General features: G+C 45.6%; 1 protein-coding gene across 1 annotated transcript in view; it reads left to right on the top strand.

The window, feature by feature from the left end:
• The window catches only part of LOC124712951 (transcriptional regulator ERG homolog), a 290,618-nt gene that overhangs the window by 196,702 nt on the left and 72,751 nt on the right, over positions 1-21,165 (top strand). The window contains exons 4-5 of the mRNA XM_047242911.1: positions 2,272-2,319; positions 7,867-8,056. Of these exons, the coding sequence (XP_047098867.1) occupies positions 2,272-2,319; positions 7,867-8,056 (238 nt within the window). The remainder of the gene's footprint in view (positions 1-2,271; positions 2,320-7,866; positions 8,057-21,165) is intronic.

Genomic DNA, 21,165 nt, shown 5'->3' with positions numbered 1-21,165 from the left:
ATCTCCACGGCGCGTTTCAAAGGTTTAAACCTCCATCATCAGGTGTATTTATATTTGTTAGTATGACATTTGCGTGTGTGTTGTGTTATGATTGTTTGGAGGAACGTGTGGCGCTATCTAATGGAAGAAACAAAACACTGTTTCAGAACATGGTTTTGGGTTTCTTTTGACAAAAAAATTGTATCTAACGGTTAACATAAGATAAGTGGTCACAGATTCCTTTCCCTGTCGTAACACATCACACGTATACTGTAATAATTTGTAAACAACTATCATGTCTGGAAACCATTGGATGTAAGGATCGTATAGCAGAAGAGAAAACATTAACGCAGAGTACAAAGAATATACATCCTAACAACATTATTACAGAATAATTTTTTGAAGGATTTCGAGGTGTTTGTTTTGAGGTGTCGAATAGATGCGTTGGAATAAATACTTCAGGTAGTATATAAATCCGATTTTGACAAGTTTATATAGGTTAAATGTTCAAATGTGTGTGAAATCTTATGGGACTTAACTGCTAAGGTCATCAGTCCCTAAGCTTACACACTACTTAACCTAAATTATCCTAAGGACAAACACACACACCCATTCCCAAGGGAGGACTCGAACCTCCACCGGGATCAGCCGCACAGTCCATGACTGCAACGCCTAGGACCGCTCGGCTAATTCCGCGCGGCTTAAAATAGGTTAAACGTGTTTATGCAAGCAGGTGAAATGTTAAAATAGCTTAAATTTCATTCTTGTTTATACAATCAGGTGAAATGTTACAAACGTAAAGTACAGTAATCATATTGGCTACAGCGGTAAAGGCCGAGCGGTTCTAGGCGCTACAGTCTGGAACCGCGCGACCGCTCTGGTCGCAGGTTCGAATCCTGCCTCGTGCATGGATGTGTGTGATGTCCTTAGATTAGTTAGGTTTAAGTAGTTCTAAGTTCCAGGGGACTGATGACCTTAGAAGTATCTTTTCTACCAACGCTAGCCGGAGACAAGGTTGCATTCCTCTCCAGTATTGTTCAGTGCATTTAATGGAAACGTTGTCGGGAGGGGGGGGGGGGAGGGGGGGGGGTTCTCGAGAACTGGTATGACAGTATCGTTGTAGATGGCAGAAAAATTAGCATCTCAGGTACGCAGATGACGCTAATAATTGTAACAGACGAGCATCAACTGGAAACCATCAGGCGAAAGTTCACCGAACAAAACAGAGAGTATGGTCTTGAAAACAACGACACAAAGACCAAAGTGATAACTGCAGATCGCCATAATGACAACAGACCTTACATCACAAGATTTGCTGATGCTGGAGATTGTGAGCTTGAGATACATAGGCGAATTACGATTGCGACAAGTTCTACAGAAAAACTGCCTTGCACCTGGAAGGACTCATCAGTCACTGCCGAAACAAAGTTCACCCTCTTCCGAACTGTAACCTTCGGTACCGTGAGCTATGCAGCAGAAACTTGGACGAGGAAGAAAGCGAATAGTTGCAGGACTGACGCTCTGCAAATTTCGTGCTATGGAAGATTACTTCGAACACCATGGACAGCACGTCGAACCAATGAATCGACCCCCGAGGTAGCTCTACATCAGAACAAGCCAGCGACTCTTGTCAACCAAAATCAGTTAAAATATTGTGGTCACATTGTCAGAAGGCAAGAGGCAATGGAAAGAACAATCATAGAGCAAAAGTCGGGGGCAAAGAAGATCTAAATGACGCACGCTCACCACTGCGGTGGATAGACTAAATTAAGAGTTGGGTTGTTTGGGGAAGAGACCAAACTGCGAGGTCATCGGTCTCATTGGATTAGGGAAGGATGGGGAAGGAAGTCGGCTGTGCCCTTTCAAAGGAACCATCCTGGTATTTGTCTGGAGCGATTTAGGGAAATCACGGAAAACTTAAATCAGGATGGCCGGAAGCGGGATTGAACCGTCATCCTCCAGAATGCGAGTGCAGTGACTAAATTAAGAGCCTGACCGGAATGGGCTTGGAGCAAGCAAGTTTCCCTGCCCTGAACAGAGCTTCGTGGAGGCAGGTCTGTGAGGGGCTTACATGTGATGCCATTCAAAGAGAGAACATCACTGCCTGTTAAAGGCAGAGGTCAGACTTCGAGTCTCAGTTGTGGCACACAGTTTTAACTTGTCGCTATGAACAACTTAATGAGGAAAATTTAACTTATCAAAGTAAAAATTTTCTGAAATTCCCTGAGCTTTAGTACTTATCATGTTTAACTTTAATGAGGCACTAATAGCTACTGTCTCCTTCTTTTGCAGACCCGTATCAGATGTTCGGGCCTACAAGCAGCCGCCTCGCCAGTTCAGGTAAGCCAATTTAATGTTGTCACAACTATCAGTCCTATCTCTTCATGCAGATGTAAGGAATGAAAATTTTGCGAAGCGTGCAAGGTGCGTAGGTTAGGTTCCATGACCGAGAAGTGCATGTAATCAGCAAAATATTGTGCCCGTTGGCTTTCACATTTCAAACAGGGCACAGTGTCCAATTTTTAAGCAACCATCTGCCATGAGACAAACTTCCTCCACGTTTTGGGTATTAGAATGAACTTATAGCAGTAGAAGCCAAAGGCCGTACAAGAAGTGACAAACAACATTCACCAGTAACACTGAGCATTCTGTCAACAGATATTTAGTATTACAAACGCAGGAAATGATTTCTGGAAGAGTCGTGTGTGTTAAGGAACTCATTTTCATGTTACGAGAACGGGCAAAATTTTCGTACGATAATGAGCAAACTCAATGGAGTTTATTAAACGCCCTCTACAGAGCTGCGAGGTGACACAATACTTCACAACGGTACCTGGGCTCCACTTTCTCAGGCACGAAGAGATCACAATGCGAATGATTTTGAATCATTACGTTTAAACTATGTATTCGTTTTCTGCATGTGCGCTGCACAAGTTCCTAAACTTTACAAAGATGGTGCAGTGCATCGAGTACACACTGAAAATCATTTACTGGTAGCTGTGCAAAACACTTCTGGTAATCTTCCTGTCTCAGAATTCTGTGATATTTTCATGACCAACGACGTCATTGAATTTGCCAGTTTGTCACTTTTTCCTTGTGAAGATGAAAGTCAGATACACCCCTCTTGGCGAAGGGAGCAAGACTGAAGACGTCGGCCGCTACCACAGCTCAAAATGTGAAAGCGAGAAAATTGGAACCAACGGGCAGACGTATGCGAAGAAGGCGCCGTATGTAAGACATAATGTTCAAACACAATAATCCTTACGGATGCATAGCGCATTTTCCTTTCATGTTTCGGCAAAAGTTTTTCATTTTTAGCACTCTACGTCGAAGTAATTAGCATAATAAGACGCAAAACTTTTGTAGGGTGTTTAGGAAATGTCGATTTTTTGAGGGGCTCTGAAGAAACTGAGGGACAGAAATACCAGCAAACAGTGGCGAACGTATTCCAGGCACGCCTTTTGGGTAGCAAGTAGATGGGACTAGTAAGAATTTGTGCCCACGTAAAAGATCAATCATTTCTGCTATTTTACACTCCATCATAGCGTCAAACAGTAACGTGACAGGAGGGGAGGGCGCCGGGCCCGCTCCGAGGGGTCGCCGGAAAGCGAGGGTTGCCGAGGGAAAAGTTGGGAAAAAAGTCATTGGCCTGGGCGTCGCTTTGTCGGCCCCCGGCGCGCCGTCCATTAGCTTAGCAACAGCCTCTTTGCCGGTCCCGTGAAGCCATTGTCCTCGCCGAAGCCTGACCGACCGTCCCCTTACTGCGGGGGCGTCTGACTGTGGAGACATCGATGAGTGTGCCCGCCCGCGCTGATGTCGCGTGGGGAGGAATCGACGGCAGCTCGCATATCTGCCATGAATCGCGAAGAGATTCGGAAAGGCACTGCACCACATCTGTTCTCAAGCCGTTTCGTTGCCCACAAGAGATTCCATATCAGGTTTATGACTTACGTCACATAAGGCGTATACAATAGAAGTTGTTAACTGCTTCCCTTCTCGATTCATCGCGAGTTTTATCTTCGTGTGTTTTGGCCTAAGGTGACCCATAGCGTGCCTCATCTAAGTGGTTAACGAAACAGTGGAAGCGCAGGTACTGTGAAACACTCTCGTCGTACGATGAGAACGCCGATCGCTCTTGCGCTAACACCGTCGTTTGTTAACGTGTACCGCTAACTTCTGTATTACCTATCTGTCAGTGCGGTTGGCCAAGCTTCAAAGATTTAAAAAAAATCTTTCGCAAAGGTTCGGGTAATTTTTAAATGGCAATTTATTTATGTATCATTAGTCACAAAGAAATGGAGACAGACTCCAGATGTTGAATGCAGCACGTTATAACTGACAAGAAAATGCCAAACAAAGGTGCCCTAAAATCTTTAACGTAAGCTAAAAGAGACAACAAAATATTCTGTTACGTCAACACTGTCAAAATTACACTGGCATTCATAAAAAAAATCTGCATCCAGAAGCACCAAACTGATCCAGTGGAAACTGGGTGGGTATTTTACACACAATCAGCTATGACAATGATTAGTTTTGCACAGACGGTTGTGCACTCATGGAATGGGGCCGAGATGTGCCCATCAGTTTTTGTAACAGGGCCCCAAACGGCAGGTCAGCTAGTACGACAGTGGATAGCAACAACAGCAACACGTGAATGTGCATTATACCCAGGCGACATCTTTGACAATAGGTTGTCCAGCTAGATGACGCCCGCAGGGGCCGCATCGTGGGGCTGTAAGAGGCTGGGTGGACCTATCGTCGTATCGCGCATCACGCTGGTCGTACAGACACCACCAATGGCTGTTGTTGGTGTAAATACATACAAGGAAGACATGCATGCATGACATGTAGGATCTGGACGTCTGACACACACACACACACACACACACACACACACATACACACTACAAGGAGAGAGAATTGACGGACTGCCTGCCACGTGCAAGCAGATCCAACCGTAATAACAGGGGCTACTGAGTGGGATGTCCCGCCTTCCGTGCAACATCTCATAATTGCTAGTATCCCTGGCGAGCTGCTGCATATCGCACGGCTCACCGTTTCGACGCCTGCCACTCACAGACTCGCTTGGTAGAGCCTTACTCGCCTGGTGTCCGCAACGGCGGAGATGGGACTCAGTAGAACGACAACATGCCACCTTTAGTGACGAGTCCCCCTTTAGATGCAGGTCCCTGTCTGGAGGCGCAATGGATGCCGGCACGAGGAGCGGTTAGTGGATTTCCATCGCACGTCCCGTTAACCTGGTGTTATAGTGTAGGGAGCGATATGCTATGGTGCCCATGCACCATAAGTGTTTCTAACTCGCTCTGCGACAGCCACACGGTGCGTTGAGGAGGTCTTGAAACCGCAGACTCTGAACGTTTGTGAATGTCCATACTTATCCCCTATTTCAGCAGGACAGTTCTCGTCCCCATACCACTGCCACCACCCGAGCGTGCTTTCCAGCTGCGGATACTCTCTCATGGTAAACATCGCCCGATCTCTCCCTGATAAAGAATGTGTAGAGTGCCATGGAGGATGCCATCAGGACTCTACCTGCACCCAACAATCTGTGGAAACTGCGGGATCAGATGCAAGTATCATGCGATGGGGACTACATCCGAAACAATTCCATGGCGCGATGTCTGGATGCTTGTTTTCAGAACGATGGGGCACGATGCTGCATTAACTCATACGTTTTATTGCCATGTAGCACAATAAATACTGGTCTGTCAGAGCTGAAAGTGTAATCATTTCGTATGTGTACTGTCATCCATACGCCTGCTGACAATGATTGAAATCCGCTTTGTCCCTCTGGGTGCTGCTCTTTTTATGACGACCAGTGTAAGTAAACTAATCAAATGAAACTGTATGGGTACAGAAACCTTTTGCAGTTTCAGACACCTGTGATGTATATATGCAGACATAGTGGCTTCCTTCAGTCCAGAACCACGCGGCTGCTACGGTCGCAGATGGAATTCTGACTCGGGCATGGATGTGTGTGATGTACTTAGGTTAGTTAGGTTTAAGTAGCTCTAAGTCGACGGGACTGATGACCTCAGATGTTAAGTCCCATAGTGCTTAGTGCCATTTGAACCACAGTGGCTTCGCACAACTGCATGGACTACCCTAACACGGCTCCCTCCTCAATCCAGATTCCGAGACCAAATGGTCTGAGGTGTGAATGGGTATTCGGAATGAGGAGGGAGGTGTGCTAGGGTAGTCCGTACCCTTGTGCCAAGCATCTGTGTCAGGATGGAGTAGTGATTAGCACATCTGCTTAGTGAGAAGGAGACTTGGCTTCGAATCCTGGCCTGAATACAAATCCTTGTTCGTCGTTTCAGTCTGCATGTATCTGTCATAGATGTTTGAGACTTGGAAGGGTCCTGGGACCATATAGTTTCATTTGATTATAGCACCTATGCCTGGATTTCAGGCAGGATTCCCCGTCTCGTTCGATATTGAGGTACTGTTCCAATACACTTGGAGAGCTTCTGTTGTGCTGTCCGAGTATAGGGGGAATACCAAGCGGGCTGAGGCATGAATGGGAATTTAGATTGAGGAGGTAGGCACGCAAGGGTAGCAAAGCCACTGTGCCAGCGTTGCGTAGCGGTTGGTGTGTCTGTATACTGAGCGAGGGACCCGGGTTGAATCCCAGCCTTGTTACGAACTTTCATTCGTCGCTTCAGTCTGCATATACACAGCATAAATAAACTAACTTGGAGGCAGAGAATATGAAAGAATAGTCTGCTTCTTTCACGACAAATAATTCTTTAATATTTTCGGTTAACATAGCGTCTGGTTGGAAGCGAAAATGGTGTAATTTTCAGAATGAGATTTTCACTCTGCAACGGAGAGTAGGCTGATATGAAACTTTCTGGCAGATTAAAACTGTGTGTCGGACCGAGACTCGAACTCGGGACCTTTGCCTTTCGCGGACAAGTGCTCTACCAACTGAGCAACCCAAGCACGACTCACGCCCCGTCCTCACAGCTTTACTTCCGCCAGTACCTCGTCTCCTGCCTTCCAAACTTCGCAGAAGCTCCCCTACGAACCATGCAGGACTAGCACTCCTGAAAGAAAGGCCCCGAGTTCGAGTCTCGGTCCGGCACACAGTTTTAATCTGCCAGGAAGTTTCATGATATAATTCTGTTAGAGCACCAGAGCTATGGCACAACTGCACGAAAACATAACTCTGGAACTTCCTTTGCCGACGTCCTGCCATAGACACACGTCAACTTGTACTTAAATGTCATCAATACGTATTTATTTGTTCAGTGCTTTATTAATAATATGAAGCGTTCTGTATCAGAACTGCGCCAACCCACACTGACTTATGAAGAGTGTTGTAGTGACGGAGACTACGTGGATAAGATTCAGAAGGAGTTATTTAAGCTACAATGGACGACAAGAAACTCGAAGTCTTTCGAAACAGTCCCGAAACGATAAAAGGATTCAGCATAGAAGCATAGAAAAAAATAGTAGTACATAGATGGGGCTCACTTTCTGTAATGTAGTTTGTAGTGGCTCATACTAATTTCATTTTCATATCGTTTTATTGTACTCACTATGTTGTATTGGTCATTTTCCTTTCCCAAAATAATTTCGTTATTGTAATTTGAACAATCCTGTATTACAACACAGTGCACCTTAATTTTGTAAGTAACTGCATTTAGGATTCAACAGGGTATATCTACTTGAAATAGCAATAAATTAAAAAATTAAGAAATGGCGAAAAAGGACGAATGAATGGAAAAAAAATTACAGAGACTTAGGTTATGCGAAATCAGAAGTCTTTGACTTTTACTTACGTGTCAGTTTGTCCATAAATTTACAGTCGAGTAGGTGGCGGCAGTGGACGGCAGCTTTGAGCGCTCGCCGCTGTTGCAGGCTCCGGGCAGATCCAGCTGTGGCAGTTCCTGCTGGAGCTGCTGTCCGACTCGAGCAACGCCAACTGCATCACGTGGGAGGGCACCAACGGCGAGTTCAAGCTCACCGACCCGGACGAGGTGGCGCGCCGCTGGGGCGAGCGCAAGAGCAAGCCCAACATGAACTACGACAAGCTGAGCCGCGCGCTCAGGTCAGCACGCGCACGCCGCCTTCTTCTTCTTTTTGTTTATTGTCATTGTTGCTGTTGTTGTAGTTGCTCTTGTTTTGTTGTTGTGATTTCCTTCCAAAGACTGGTTTGACCCAGCTCTCCTCGCAACTCTGCCTCGTACAAGTCTTACGTATTTACATAATTTACATTTCGACCTGCCAAGTATATTCGAGCCTTACACTCTCTCTATAATTTTTACTCTCCACTCTTCCATCCATTACCAAATCAACAACAGGCTGATGCCACGGAATGCCTCCTATCAAAGTATCCTTCCTTACTGGCAAATTGAGCCATAAAGGTAGTTTCTCCCCAGTTCGATGTCGTACCACTTACTGAGTCTATCCGTATAATCATTACTCTTCTTTTTCGCCACATTACAATAACTTCCACATTCCTTCTGTCTCTGGTACTTATCGCTCACTTTTCACTTCTATACAAAAACTTTCAGAAGACTTCCTAACCTTTAAATATATATCACTGCCTATCTTAAGTCGCATACATTCCATGTTACGTTCGTTTTAATTTTATTTATATTTATCTTTTAACCTCTTTTCAAGACACGATCCATTCGATTCACATGATCTTCTAAGTCCTTTGTCGTCTTTAACAGAAATACCGAACCATCAGCAAACTTTACAGTCTTAATTTCTTCCTACAGCACAGGACCCTTAAATCTTCAGCTCTACGGCTTACAGCAACGTGTCTTGCTGTTCTCAATGACACATTAATACCCTGTAATGCAAAAATTAAGGAATGGGTAGGTAAAGTAACATAACATACCAACCACTCAGTCGAAATAAATGGAAGTGCCGGAGCATGATGCTAGGGGTCTCCAGTCGTGGAAACAAAGTTGGACGTCGCATAGCAATATGGGGCAGCTGAGGAAACGGGAAAAGATGGTATGTATCAGTCAGCGAGGAGTTACGGTGCACTATGGTGGTGTACTTCGTTCCAACATGGCCCGGAGACATCTTTGGATGCCTCCCCACGGAAAGAGACATCGGGAAAATAGACGAAGAACTACTGTTTCACTTGTGTGGGAAGCATTGACGACCGCGGGCACTCTTGCCCGAAGGAGAAGAGGTTGTAGACCACGGTCAACTACGAGAGCAGATGACCGCTTCACGGCACAGCGGACAAGAAGAGATCCACATTAAACAACAGGTGCAATTGCAACCACATTTAACAGGGCTGCAAAAGCACGCAATCTCGCTCGCCAAAGTGGCACGACGACTGGATGGGGGTGGTCTCTTCGCCTAACAATCAGCACTCTGATCCGTTGACAACGGAACATTAGCGGTAGCGTCTGTGGTGCTACCAAGAGCGTAGCGACTGGACTAACGAGGAGTGGCGTTGTGTACTCTTCTCGGATGAGAGCAGATTCAGTCTGACTAGTCATTCTGGGTGCATCCTCATATGGTGATAGGTGGGAACACGAAATGCAAACATGATTGTTTTGGTGGTCGGGTGTTACGGTGTGGGGATGCATAATGTTACATGGATGCACTGATCTGCAAAACTTTGAACACCTTACACGTTGCGGTCAATGTTATTATGACACTGTGCTCTTTCCACATGGGCGTTTTCCAGAGGTCCATTCGGTATTTTCATTTTTGTGGATGACAGTGAGCGGCCACATCGAACAGCGCAGGTGGAGAAGTTCTTGTAACGACACGATATTAGGCGAATGGAAAGGCCTGCCCGTCCCCCCCGACTTAAATCCCACTCCACGCGTATGGGATGAGGTGAAGAGACGTATTACAGCATATCTACACGCAGCAACAGCGATAAACCAGTTGTCAACCGAGCTGGTGGAAGAATGGAACGCCCAGTCACAAGAACTCCTTACCAACCTTTGGACCAACAAGGGAGCACTTGCAAAGTATCGTTGCTATCCGTGGTGCTCTGTTAAGAACTATGTTCCACCTTTTTCAATATCCAGTGGATCATTAAAAATAGCGGTGACTTCACCGTAATTACGATCTTTGAATAAGTCTGACATTTCTGTTGCTTCCCGTATGAATTTCCAACCTGCAGCGGAGTGGGTGTTGATTATAGGCACTACCGGAAGTATTGCTGTGAGGACCGGTCGCTAGTCGTGTTTGGATATCTCAGACGGTAGAGCACTTTCCCGCGGGAGGTAGAGTTCCCAGGTTTTAGTCCCGGTTTTAATCTGACAAGCAGTTTCAAATCAGCACACACCTCGCTGAGGTGTGAAAATTAATCGTGCACAGCGTCGTAAGTTTATAAGCTATTTACCTTCTAATGAAAGCTTCATATTTTCGTCTTGCATGTAAGGATGTGTACATGACAAATACCGAAATGCCTAGAGAACCCAAATGCGCACAGTGAAGCGCTATGGTTGCCATCTAGTATGAGGGTGTGCAGAACAGGAACGTGAATCTATAGCTCTCTGCAGAGAAGCGGAGGACGCAGCGAAGAGCAGCCGGCATTGGTATGCGGTGTGGCGACAGGGTGCACTGATCCAGACCGAGAAGGGCCCTGGGGGCTCCACTTGTTGCTGCGGCACATGCCAGGACGCTGCGCTTCTGACCTAAGCTGCAAGCGACTAACTACCTTGTCACATCATCACTTTGCCCACGATACACTGCTGGCTATTAAAATTGCGACGCCAGGAAGTATTGCAGATAGCGAAATATCACCTATTGTGAATAAACAGTATACTAGGAAGAGTACATGATTAAGTTTGCAGTTGTTTTGGAGGTACACATGGAGCGAAATTTGGTACTCAGAGCTGCTGACTCTGCCAGCAACCATAGTTCTGCCCCGGTTGGGCATCGAACTGAGCTTGGATGACAGATACGGGTGCATCATTCCATGCTGCTTGAACTTTATAACAGAGTTTACCAACCATAGTGGCTGCTGAGTGATGGTGTGCCAGCCTCTGGGTAACCCATAGTCAGATGCTTTCATTGGCTGAGAGAGGTCGAGAATGAGTCCAACACCCTCTATATCTAGATAGATCAGGACAAGACAGGTAATATGAAATCCTGCGTAATCTTCTTGCAAGATAACTTCGAGGACACCTCGAAGAGCACAACAGCCAGCTCTAATACGCCAGAAATACAATGACTGTGGCCCTAATTACTGGCTACGAGAACCTCATACCATCATTCCAGTTGATGGTCGAGTATGACTATGGTGAATACAATCTAGAAACATTCCTTGTCATTGGAGCGTCCACAGATGGGTCGCTCCATCGTGATGCTTCTCGCCGAACCAGGACTTGTCTGAAATGGCGACGTGCTACTACTCAACAATGATCCCCGTCCTGACAGTTCACGATACTCTGGACGTTGTCGCACCGCTTATGTGCATATTTGTTTTGCTGCAAACAAACCAATTTTCTCAATTCAAGCTACGATCCGACGTGATCAAGCGAACGTACGAGTGTTATAAGGAAAGTAAGGTCCGATGACCGGTCGTTGTGGCTGAGCAGTTCTAGGCGCTTCAGTCTGGAACCGCGCGACCGCTACGGTAGCAGGTTCTAAACCTGCCTCGGGCATGGATGTGTGTGCTGACCTTAGGTTAGTTACGTTTGAGTAGTTCTAAGTTCTAGGGTTCTGATGACCTCAGATTTTAAGTCCCATAGTGCTCAGAGCCATTTGAACCAAGGTACGATCGGGCGCGAAATGGAAACCACACTGAAAATCCTATGAAACTTTGCATAGATTCTTTGGGTGGTGCACCCGTTCATAACGTGACGTTCCTAATTTCAATTTTAAGTGCACAATGAGCACTTGAAGATGCCTAGAAAATAATGTCTCCCACCAAGTATGATGGCATTGTGAGAGATTTTTCCTGATGCCGTGCAGCCCACATAACATAACTGTTATGCCTTGCCTCCTTCATGACAATTCACGGACGCGCTGTACAAGGCCAGTGAAGATGCTTCTGCAGCGTTTTCGATGGCAAATGTTTGATCACCCACAATACAGTCCGTAATTGGCTCCGCCTGAGTTTCATCTTTGCCTGCGTGAACCGCTGACTATGAAGACAACATTTTGGCACAGACAACGGGCTACAGACAGCAGAGGCGGCTGCCTTCTTTGACAAGGGTACTGGGAAGTTGGTACATTGCTGTTACAAAGGTCTAAGTCGAAGCGGCGACTATGTAGTGAAGTAGCTGGAAGGTGTAACTAACTGATGCAAATAAAACATTCTTCTTTTTCACAGTGGTTTCCATTTAGCGACCGATCGTACCTTACTTTGCGAACAGTCCTCATATGTCTGTCATCGCGGGCGCTAGTCGCATGGGGGAGTTAAAATCCTGCAACGCGTTGAGTACGGTGCTCCTGTTACATTTCTAAAACCAATGGAGTAGTAATACCGCGGAGCGATTAACTGTATTCTCGACAGGCCACGATCTCACCGTCGTGGAATGCCAACAACTGCTGGTAGTCGTTTCTCCACCTTACACAAGGTTTTCTTACAAACAAGATTCAAACACGATTTATGAATGAGAGAACCGCACAATAATCTTTCCGTATGTCCAGAATGTAGGTTGAATTACTTATAAGTGGGTTGCACTGAAATGATAATCGTTTTCATATCCAAGCGGAAAGATTAGCCGGCTCCTAAAGAGGCATAAAAGCGATTCAGGCTTTAGGCTTCCAGCAAAAGGTTCACAGCTCATGTTGTCGATGAAAGATGATGTAGACCACAGACGACAAGAATATACAAAATACGGTATGGTTGTGGCCTGCTTTATGATGGACAGAGTGTGCGGACTATTGAACGGCGCCGTATGGATGAAGAGAGGTGTCTCCGCCTACGGTATCTTGAGGAATCAGCGGAAGCAGAACATGCTCGCCTAATTGCGTTCGACGAAACATCTGTTGTTAAACGGAAAAAGCTTTGACGGGTAGCGTTATCATATAAGCGATCGGGATAAAAATTTCTGGCGAGACCTCCAATAAAGACGGCGGCCTGCACTTGCACACAGCTTCGGCCACGGCCATCGAAAGGATGCAGCGGACGGAGCGGTCCTGCAACCAAAACATTACATGTGGCGCTGGCCTTGACGCCATGTGAAGTCATAGGGTGTATCGCGGCTATACAGGGTGAACGTTAACAAAACCGACAAACTGCACAGACATATTCCTGACTGGAGAATGACGAAAAAAAAGTCCTATTAACATGGGTCGGGAAATGCACGGTGTGCGTGCAAGGACAACAGATCGTCCCGGAACACAGTACAGAGCTGCATCCCGTCCACGTCACAACAGGCGTTCAAAGTGGCCTCGATAGGATGCAGTGTACGTGCTCACACCTCCCATCATGGACTGCCGCACTTTCGCCCGTTTCGGCATCTCTCTGAATAGCGTCACAGCTACTGTGAACACGTTGCTGAAGGGTCTGCATATCAGGAAATGGTTCAACATACACAACGTCTTCTATGTGCCACAGAGGTAAAAATCCAAAGAGCTTGAGTCCGGTGATCTAGCAAGCTATGCTACAGGATCTGTCCAATGTCTGGGGAAGATGATGTCAAGTTGTTGGCGAACTGTAATGCGGAAGCGGGCTGGTCCTCTGTCATGAAGAAACAACGTAACCTGTCGTATTGCCAAAGGCACACTCTCAAGCCGCCCAGGCAGTGCATTCCACAGGAAGCCCAGAACCCTCCTTCGAGACGTTGTGGATTAATGACCGGTGCAAGTATGTAATCGCCAAGAATCCCTGCTCACACATGGATGCTGAACCGATGCTGATGAGAGGCCTCAAGCATTTCCCGAGGTTTTTCTAGAGCCCATATATAACGATTATGCAGATGGATGGTGCCAGTTCTGGTAAAGGTTGCTTCGTCTCTAAAGAGGACTTATGACAGGAATCCCATAATTGAAATTGTATGGTGCAAAAACCATCGACAGAATCCTCCCCGTAGAGGGAAATCTGCTGCTGGTATTCCTTGCATTCGTTGCAGGTGATGGGATAGTAGCGGTTGTCATGCAGGAAACACATAATCGTACTTTGGCCTACTTCTTGTTGGTGGGCCTTTTGCCTAGTTAGTACTAGAGTTAGTCTCAGAATCCTGTAGAACCCAATTCCCCAAATCTGGTGTACGCACAGTCCGCCGCGTCCCTGCACGTTCATCTGTCTGAAAGGCCTCATGCTCAAATAATCGCCCAAAACGGGAGTCAAATGTTGTCTCATGTGGTTGGCGTCTGTGAGAGTACTTGCTTTGGTATACTCGTGACCCCCGCCCCGATTGGAATACCGAACCATTCTGCCATTTACAGTACCCAGCGTTAATCACACAGCCTGCAATACTCAAGGAATATACCGCATGTGGCCAGAGGAATTTTCGTTCGTCAGCGCCATCTATCGTGGAAACTATGCATTTCCAGACACATATACATAGGACCTTTTTCCCTCCATTTCCAGTGAGAAATCAGTCCTTGCAGTTTGTTGGTTTTTTTAATGTTCGCTTTGTATTAGGAATTCAGCTACAGCCACAAAACATTTGACAATGGCCGAGGAATACCCAGCCGAAAGATTTTGTTAAACCACTTGAATTGGCTGCAAGCTCCAGAGCCGGCCGCGGTGGTTTATGGTTCTAGGCGCTCAGTCCAGAACCGCGCGACTGCTACGGTCGCAGGTTCGAATCCTGCCTCGGGCATGGATGTGTGTGATGTCCTTAGGTTAGTTAGGTTTAAGTAGTTCTAAGTTCTAGGGGACTGATGACGACAGATGTTAAGTCCCATAGTGCTCAGAGCCATTTGAACCATTTTGCAAGCTCCAGAGAATTTTCTCCACGTTATGTAAAACTCAGCTGTCATTGAAAATTAAATAGGCTATCATTTTAAAATTCCTGACCTACTGTACTGTCACACCAAAGCCTAAAGGTTCCTAAAGACCTTACGCCAAACAATTTCTTGCGTGTCCAAGCATACTGCCTCTGTTACCGCAGAATGAACGACACCATTGCCTTTATAGTCATAGGTAAGTAATTATAACAAACAACGGGAAGATATTGCTTTACCTATGTCTTGAGTTCGTGGCACTAGTCACTAATAGTACTACTGGCTGTTTGAGTCTCACCGTTTTTCTCAGTCGGGTGTGCAAAGACGTCGTCGTCATCATTAGCGCGTTAATTTAGTGGAAGTTTATGTCTACAGCTCTTAATTTATATTTGAAACAAGTCACTGACGTGCAGTATGATGTACGTAATACTGCATCTTGCTGCAAAATACGTATTCCACTATGTCGCAGTAAACACTAAAAGCTTATCGATTTGTATGGAAATCCGAAGTTCTGATTAGACATTTTAAATAATCCTTTCAAAACTGAGTTGGTCCTTTTATCCACTGAATACGCATAAGGCACCTGAAAGAAAAAAAGTTTCCATAATGACCAAAGCAGAGCCATTCATTAAAAATTCTAAAAGTTCTCGTTACCGATCTCATTAATGTAATGACCATTAGAGTGAAAGTCTTTTTCTCACAGTTTCCTGCCTCATTACCCCCAAATTTTGATTGGAATGAGGTTAACCCATCACCTTCATTACTGAGTGTCTTCATTAAATAAAAGAATATATGATACAATGCACACATATGAATAAGAAAAATATTTTGCTTATTTTCTGAATTTCGTGCAGTTGCTTCCACTACTATTTAGTGGATGCTAGGGTACCTATGGCCGACCGAGTTCTTTCCTCATTACCGTTGTTTTGTGACTCGTTATACCTGCGCCCTGAGAGACTGTTTTCTGTGGGCGATGAGTTTGTCAGAACGAGCGACTGAGAGAGCCGCCCATGAGGCAGCTCGATTTTTGCAGTTATTATTGGCAAGCTATCTGGAAATTACTCGTAGCTGTTACTTCAGTGCACCGGTTCAACTCTTAGAATTTCAACACAGGAAGAACTGTAATACATCCTCCTAAGTGATGACGATGATGATGTTTGGTTTGTGGGATGCACAACTGTGAGGTCATCAGCACCTGTACGAAGTCACAATTTTTACACATTGCTATTTTTTTCACAGTCCAATCTAGCCACTGTCGCGAGTGATAATGATGATGATAATGATGATGATGACGATGATGAGGAGGACAGCACAAACACCCAGTCCCTGGAGAATATCCTCAACCCGGCTGGGAATCGAATCCGTGACCCTATGATCCAGAGGCAGCAACGCTAGCCACTAGACCATGGGCTGTGGACACATTTTTCTAAGCATTCTATGACATTTTTGCTTGCCTATTAAATATATTCTAGATGTCTGTAAGGTTTCATATAACATGTCTGTTGTTTAAGGAATCCTCATTGTCTCTAGGAAAGAGGTACCTTCTTTTCCTCATTTCCTTAAACGCTGACACATGTGGATAACATTTTTTCTATGCCACAACGTTTTCTTTATACTGACTGTGTTCCACTCACTGTAATCTGTAGATCACTATACTGAACAGGCAACTATGGGATTAAACTTCACTTTACATGACAAGCTTTGGATAACTGAGCCTCCATAACCATCGATTTAGTATGTCTACAAACCTTCAGTGAAACTTTCTCACGTATGTGGCGTAACTAATGTCAAGGCTGAATGATGTTGCTATAACATTTGCAGTAGCAAGTTCCGACTTAAAATAAAATGGGACTTAAAATACACTACATGATTTCCAACTTGTTGCTATAATCTGTCATATATATGAAGCAGAGTATATATGTGTATGTCCAGGATCTCCTCCAAAACCCCTGGGTCGATATCAACAAGGAAAGATCAAGCCACATGCATATCAGAATTGTGGAGGTTATAACCTCCTAGCTCCAGTAAGGAGGAAGATATGGGCGAAAATGTGTTTCTATTTTCGTGGGCATACAGGCTGCCCTGCATGACAGACAAGCTGTGTGGGAACTGTATTGGCCTATCAAATCAATGTGGTTTGCATAGCAGCCTACATATCAGTGACAAGAAATGGTATCCTGGGTACTGACATGTAGGCTGCCTCCTTGATACACATGTTTTGTTGGAGTAATTTCAGCCTGCTTTATCTTTCTGCATTGTATAGCAGTCAGTATGTCAAGGGAAAATAAGTGATTTTTTTCAAGTCCCTGGTGTTTAGCCTGCCTTGCATGGTAGGCATGTTGTGGGAGTAGTATCAGCCTGCTTTACTGAACTGTATTGCAGAGACTACACATACCAAAGAGCATAGCTGGAAACAGATTGAGATGGACAGAAGAGGGGATGAACAGAGCGAGGGGGAGGAGGAAATGGACAGAGAGGGGTGAGGAGGGCGAGACGCATGGGACAGGTGAAAAGTGTATAGAGGTAGTGAGCAGCTGGAAAAGGAAGAGGAGGAGACAGAGATGGAAAGGTAGTGGAGGAGGAGAATAGTCAGAGGGAGGGGAGGAGGAAATGGATAAAGAGAACGGGAGGAGGAGATGAAGAGACAGAGAGGATGTGGAGAAGAAGATACACAGGTAGCAGTGGGAGGATGAGATGGACAGACACAGGAGGAAAGGAAGGAGGAGATGAACATCGAGAAAGGGCCAGAGGGAGGTGTGTTCAGCCGCATATGCTGGCAAAGGAGGCCTCAGAACTTGAATGCACCTCGTAGTTGTAATATAATGTTTAAGTTGACTAACGTACTTCACAAAATCAAAGATCATCCTTTTCGTGTGCTAACTTCTCCAAACTACATGATATTACTGTGTGCCGGACTGGGATATGAATCCAGAACCTTGCTTATCACAGGCAATGTTCTTACCGACTGAGCTGTCCAAGCGAGACTCACGATCAGTTGTTATAGCTTCACTTCTACCAGTTCCCGAAAATTCAAGTTTCAGGGATCGTATACCAGTCCATCTGGTAGGTAGCTTTGGAGCAACGTAGGTTCCGCTGCAGAGGGGAAGATTCATTCCACGTCATAGTACACCCTTACGTTAGTGGGGTAGTCTTCATTTGTACTGGCAGTCAGACACAGAGTCAATCCACTGAGCAGAATAATGCCAGTAGCACAACATTATAATAGTCGTGAACGCCTTTTATTGACTGTTTTTCACGGAAATGTGACAGTGTCATTGGTGCGGTTGCAGTATCGTGCCTAGTGCATATACTCGATAGTGAAAAGAGGTAGCAGAGAGATCGAGATTGCCAGTTTTCGTACATCAGTTAAGACGGTACGTAAACTGCTGAAAAAACGTTTATGAACTGCATAGTGTATGTGTGTGTGCGTTTTTTAAAATCGGAAACCTCTTACACAACACTCGCTTGATCACAGAAAATCGCTACGTTCAGCGACATGTGTAGTCGAACTGGAACTGAATCCGCATTCTCAGTGCATTTTAATGGAGCACTTTTGTCTCCAACCATCGACGGCACAATGGAGCTTGGTACACGGGTTCTGTCTGTCAACATACGTCATAGGGTCACTCCAGGCACAGACTGCGTCACACGGCAGTTCCAACATGGGAAGTTGGCCGTCGCCGAATTGGCACACACCAGAGCAACGACTTTTGAACATTCAGTAGATGTTGTTCGATATAAAACTGAATAATAGCTTGGTAGTGGTCGCCTGAGGTTTACAAAACCAGTTGATGGCTGCTGCCTATAATTACGGCTGATAGACACCCCGAGAAGAATTCAACAGTACTGCACTCTGCCTTTTTGAGGCAACTGGGGGGGGGGGGGGGGGGGGAGGCTGTGTCGAATCAAACAGTACGAAATCGTCTTTAACATGATACGCTTGGGTTCCAGTCGCTTGTTACGAACAAGAGTACAAATCCCCCAGCACAAAGGACGCGAACAAGTCAGGTAAAGGAAACTGTAAAAATGAACCTGGATCACTGACATTGCAATATTTGCAATATTTGTCTGACATCTGACGATCGTTGTAGAAGAGTGTGGAGTCGCAACGTACCTCTTAGACATGAAGCAGCGTGGTTTCTGTAGTAAGTTGAGTCAGTCAAGATTTGTGTCCGATTCCCCTCAACAATATCGAGGGTAATTTGATGGCCGTGCAGTTCCGGGACTTGATCCTCCAACTTACTGTCCAGCCCTGCAGTCCACATTTTGACTACGAGTTCGTCTTTCAAGACGATACTGCACAAATACACAGCGTCCAGCTCGTGAACACCGTCTCCAGTGGGCATAAACCAATGGAGTGGAACATGCAAGGGGCTGATCACTTTCCGGACCAAGTGGAACTCTGAGTGCGTCGTCGCACGAGCTCCTGTCAGATACTGGATGTCCTGAGGAGAGTCATCGTCGACAACAATGAACGTAGCATACTGCACGGCACCGGCTGGAGAAACACGTTGCGGAATGTTGCCAAGTCCTAGATTTTGGTTTCACATATGTACACTTTCGAACAGAATGCCCTCGTTTTGGTTATTGCTTTGTTTTTATTTCACAGTAAATTCTGTTCGTTCATTCCTTGCTATCCTTTGCATTTAATGTGTCATATATTCGCAGGAATGTAGGTGATGCAAAACGGTTTTTAGCGATTTGTTTAGACTGAGAAACAAAGCAGCCCAAGTGGTTAATTAATGACGCGTTTGACTCATAAATACGAGGGGTATTTAATAAGTAATGCAACACAATTTTTTCTGAAAGCAAGTTGGTTTCATTCATGATCCCAAAATACCGTATTATTCCTTACTCTTTGATTACAAGACCCTATATTTCAACGTAATCTCCGATCAAAGCGACGGTCTTACGCTACGTTACTGGGAGGGCGCCTTGCATCACTCTACTGGCCGACTTCGGGTCCAACGTCTTGCTGCATCAATAACCTAACCATCATCCACGTGCTGCTTTCCGCAGAGCACATGCTTCACTGGCTCAAACAGATGGAAGTCGGAAGATGCGAGGTCCCTCCTGTAGAGGTGGTTGAACAGTCCAATGAAGTGTCGTGAGCTCTGCTTGAGTGTGCAGATTTGTGTGAGATCTTGCGTTGTCATAGAGAAGGAGAACTTCTTTTGTATTTTTGTGGCGACGAACAAGCTGAAGTCGTTTCTTCAATATCCCGAGGGTACCACAATACACTTCAGAATTGATCGTCGCACTATGAGGGAGATCATCGAACAGAACAACCCTTCCCGACTCTCAGAAGACCATCGCCATGACTTTATCGGTTGAGTGTGTGGCTTTGAACTTCTTCTTCGGAGGAGAGGATTGCCGTTTTGTTCCCTGTTCGAAGTGATGAACAAATTTTTCATAGCATGTGACGATGTTCGACAAAAAATTGACACGATCAGCCTCTAAACGCCCAAGCAACTCCTCACGATGGTCCTTCATTGCTTTTATGGTCTTGTGTTAGGCGGCGAGAAACCCAACGAGCAAACACCTCTGAGTACGCTAACTGGAGGACGAATGTGTCAGCACTACCAACAGAAACGTGCAGCTGAGCAGTGATGTGTTAGATTGTGATGCATCTACCACCTCGAATGAGAGTGTCCACACGTTCCAGCATCCCAGGAGTAGGAGCTGTGTGTGGCTGGCCGGCACGTGGGAGATCGGACAGGTTTGCGCTACCCTGTTGCGACGTTGACAGGTGCTTTTCCCAACGACTCACCGTGCTTTTGTTCACTGCCAGGTCTCCATAGACATTCTGCAAGCACCTACGAATATTTGAGATGCTCTGGTTTTCCGCCAAAAGATACTCAATGACATCTCTGTGTTTAGGACACACCTCTGTTACAGACTGCCTAGCGGTTCTAGGCGCTTCAGTCTGGAACCGCGCGATCGCTACGGTCGCAGGTTCTAATCCTGCCTCGGGCATCTATGTGTGTGATGTCCTTAGGTTAGTTAGGTTTAAGTAGTTCTAAGTTGTAGCGGACTGATGACCTCAGATGTTAAGTCTCATAGTGCTCAGACCCATTTGCACCATTTGTTACAGACGCCATTTTGAAGGCTACGCATGGCTCCGCTAGCTATCGAAAGTTCATGAAACTGTACGGGCTGAAGGTGTTCCACAACAAATTCTGCATTTTTTGAACCGAAACCGGCCGAGAAAAAAATATGTTGCATTGCTTATTGAACACCGCTCGTAATTCGAAATCGTTTCCAGGTACATAGCATGTTTCATTTCGTACACAAGTCTCCTTGAGCCTGAGAGAGGAGTATAAGAAG

The sequence above is a fragment of the Schistocerca piceifrons genome, chromosome 1, assembly GCF_021461385.2.
Source record: "Schistocerca piceifrons isolate TAMUIC-IGC-003096 chromosome 1, iqSchPice1.1, whole genome shotgun sequence".
NCBI classification, from domain to species: Eukaryota; Metazoa; Arthropoda; class Insecta; order Orthoptera; family Acrididae; genus Schistocerca; species Schistocerca piceifrons.
The sequence above is the reverse complement of the archived record's forward strand: the minus strand, read 5'-3'. Positions and strand labels throughout refer to the sequence as shown.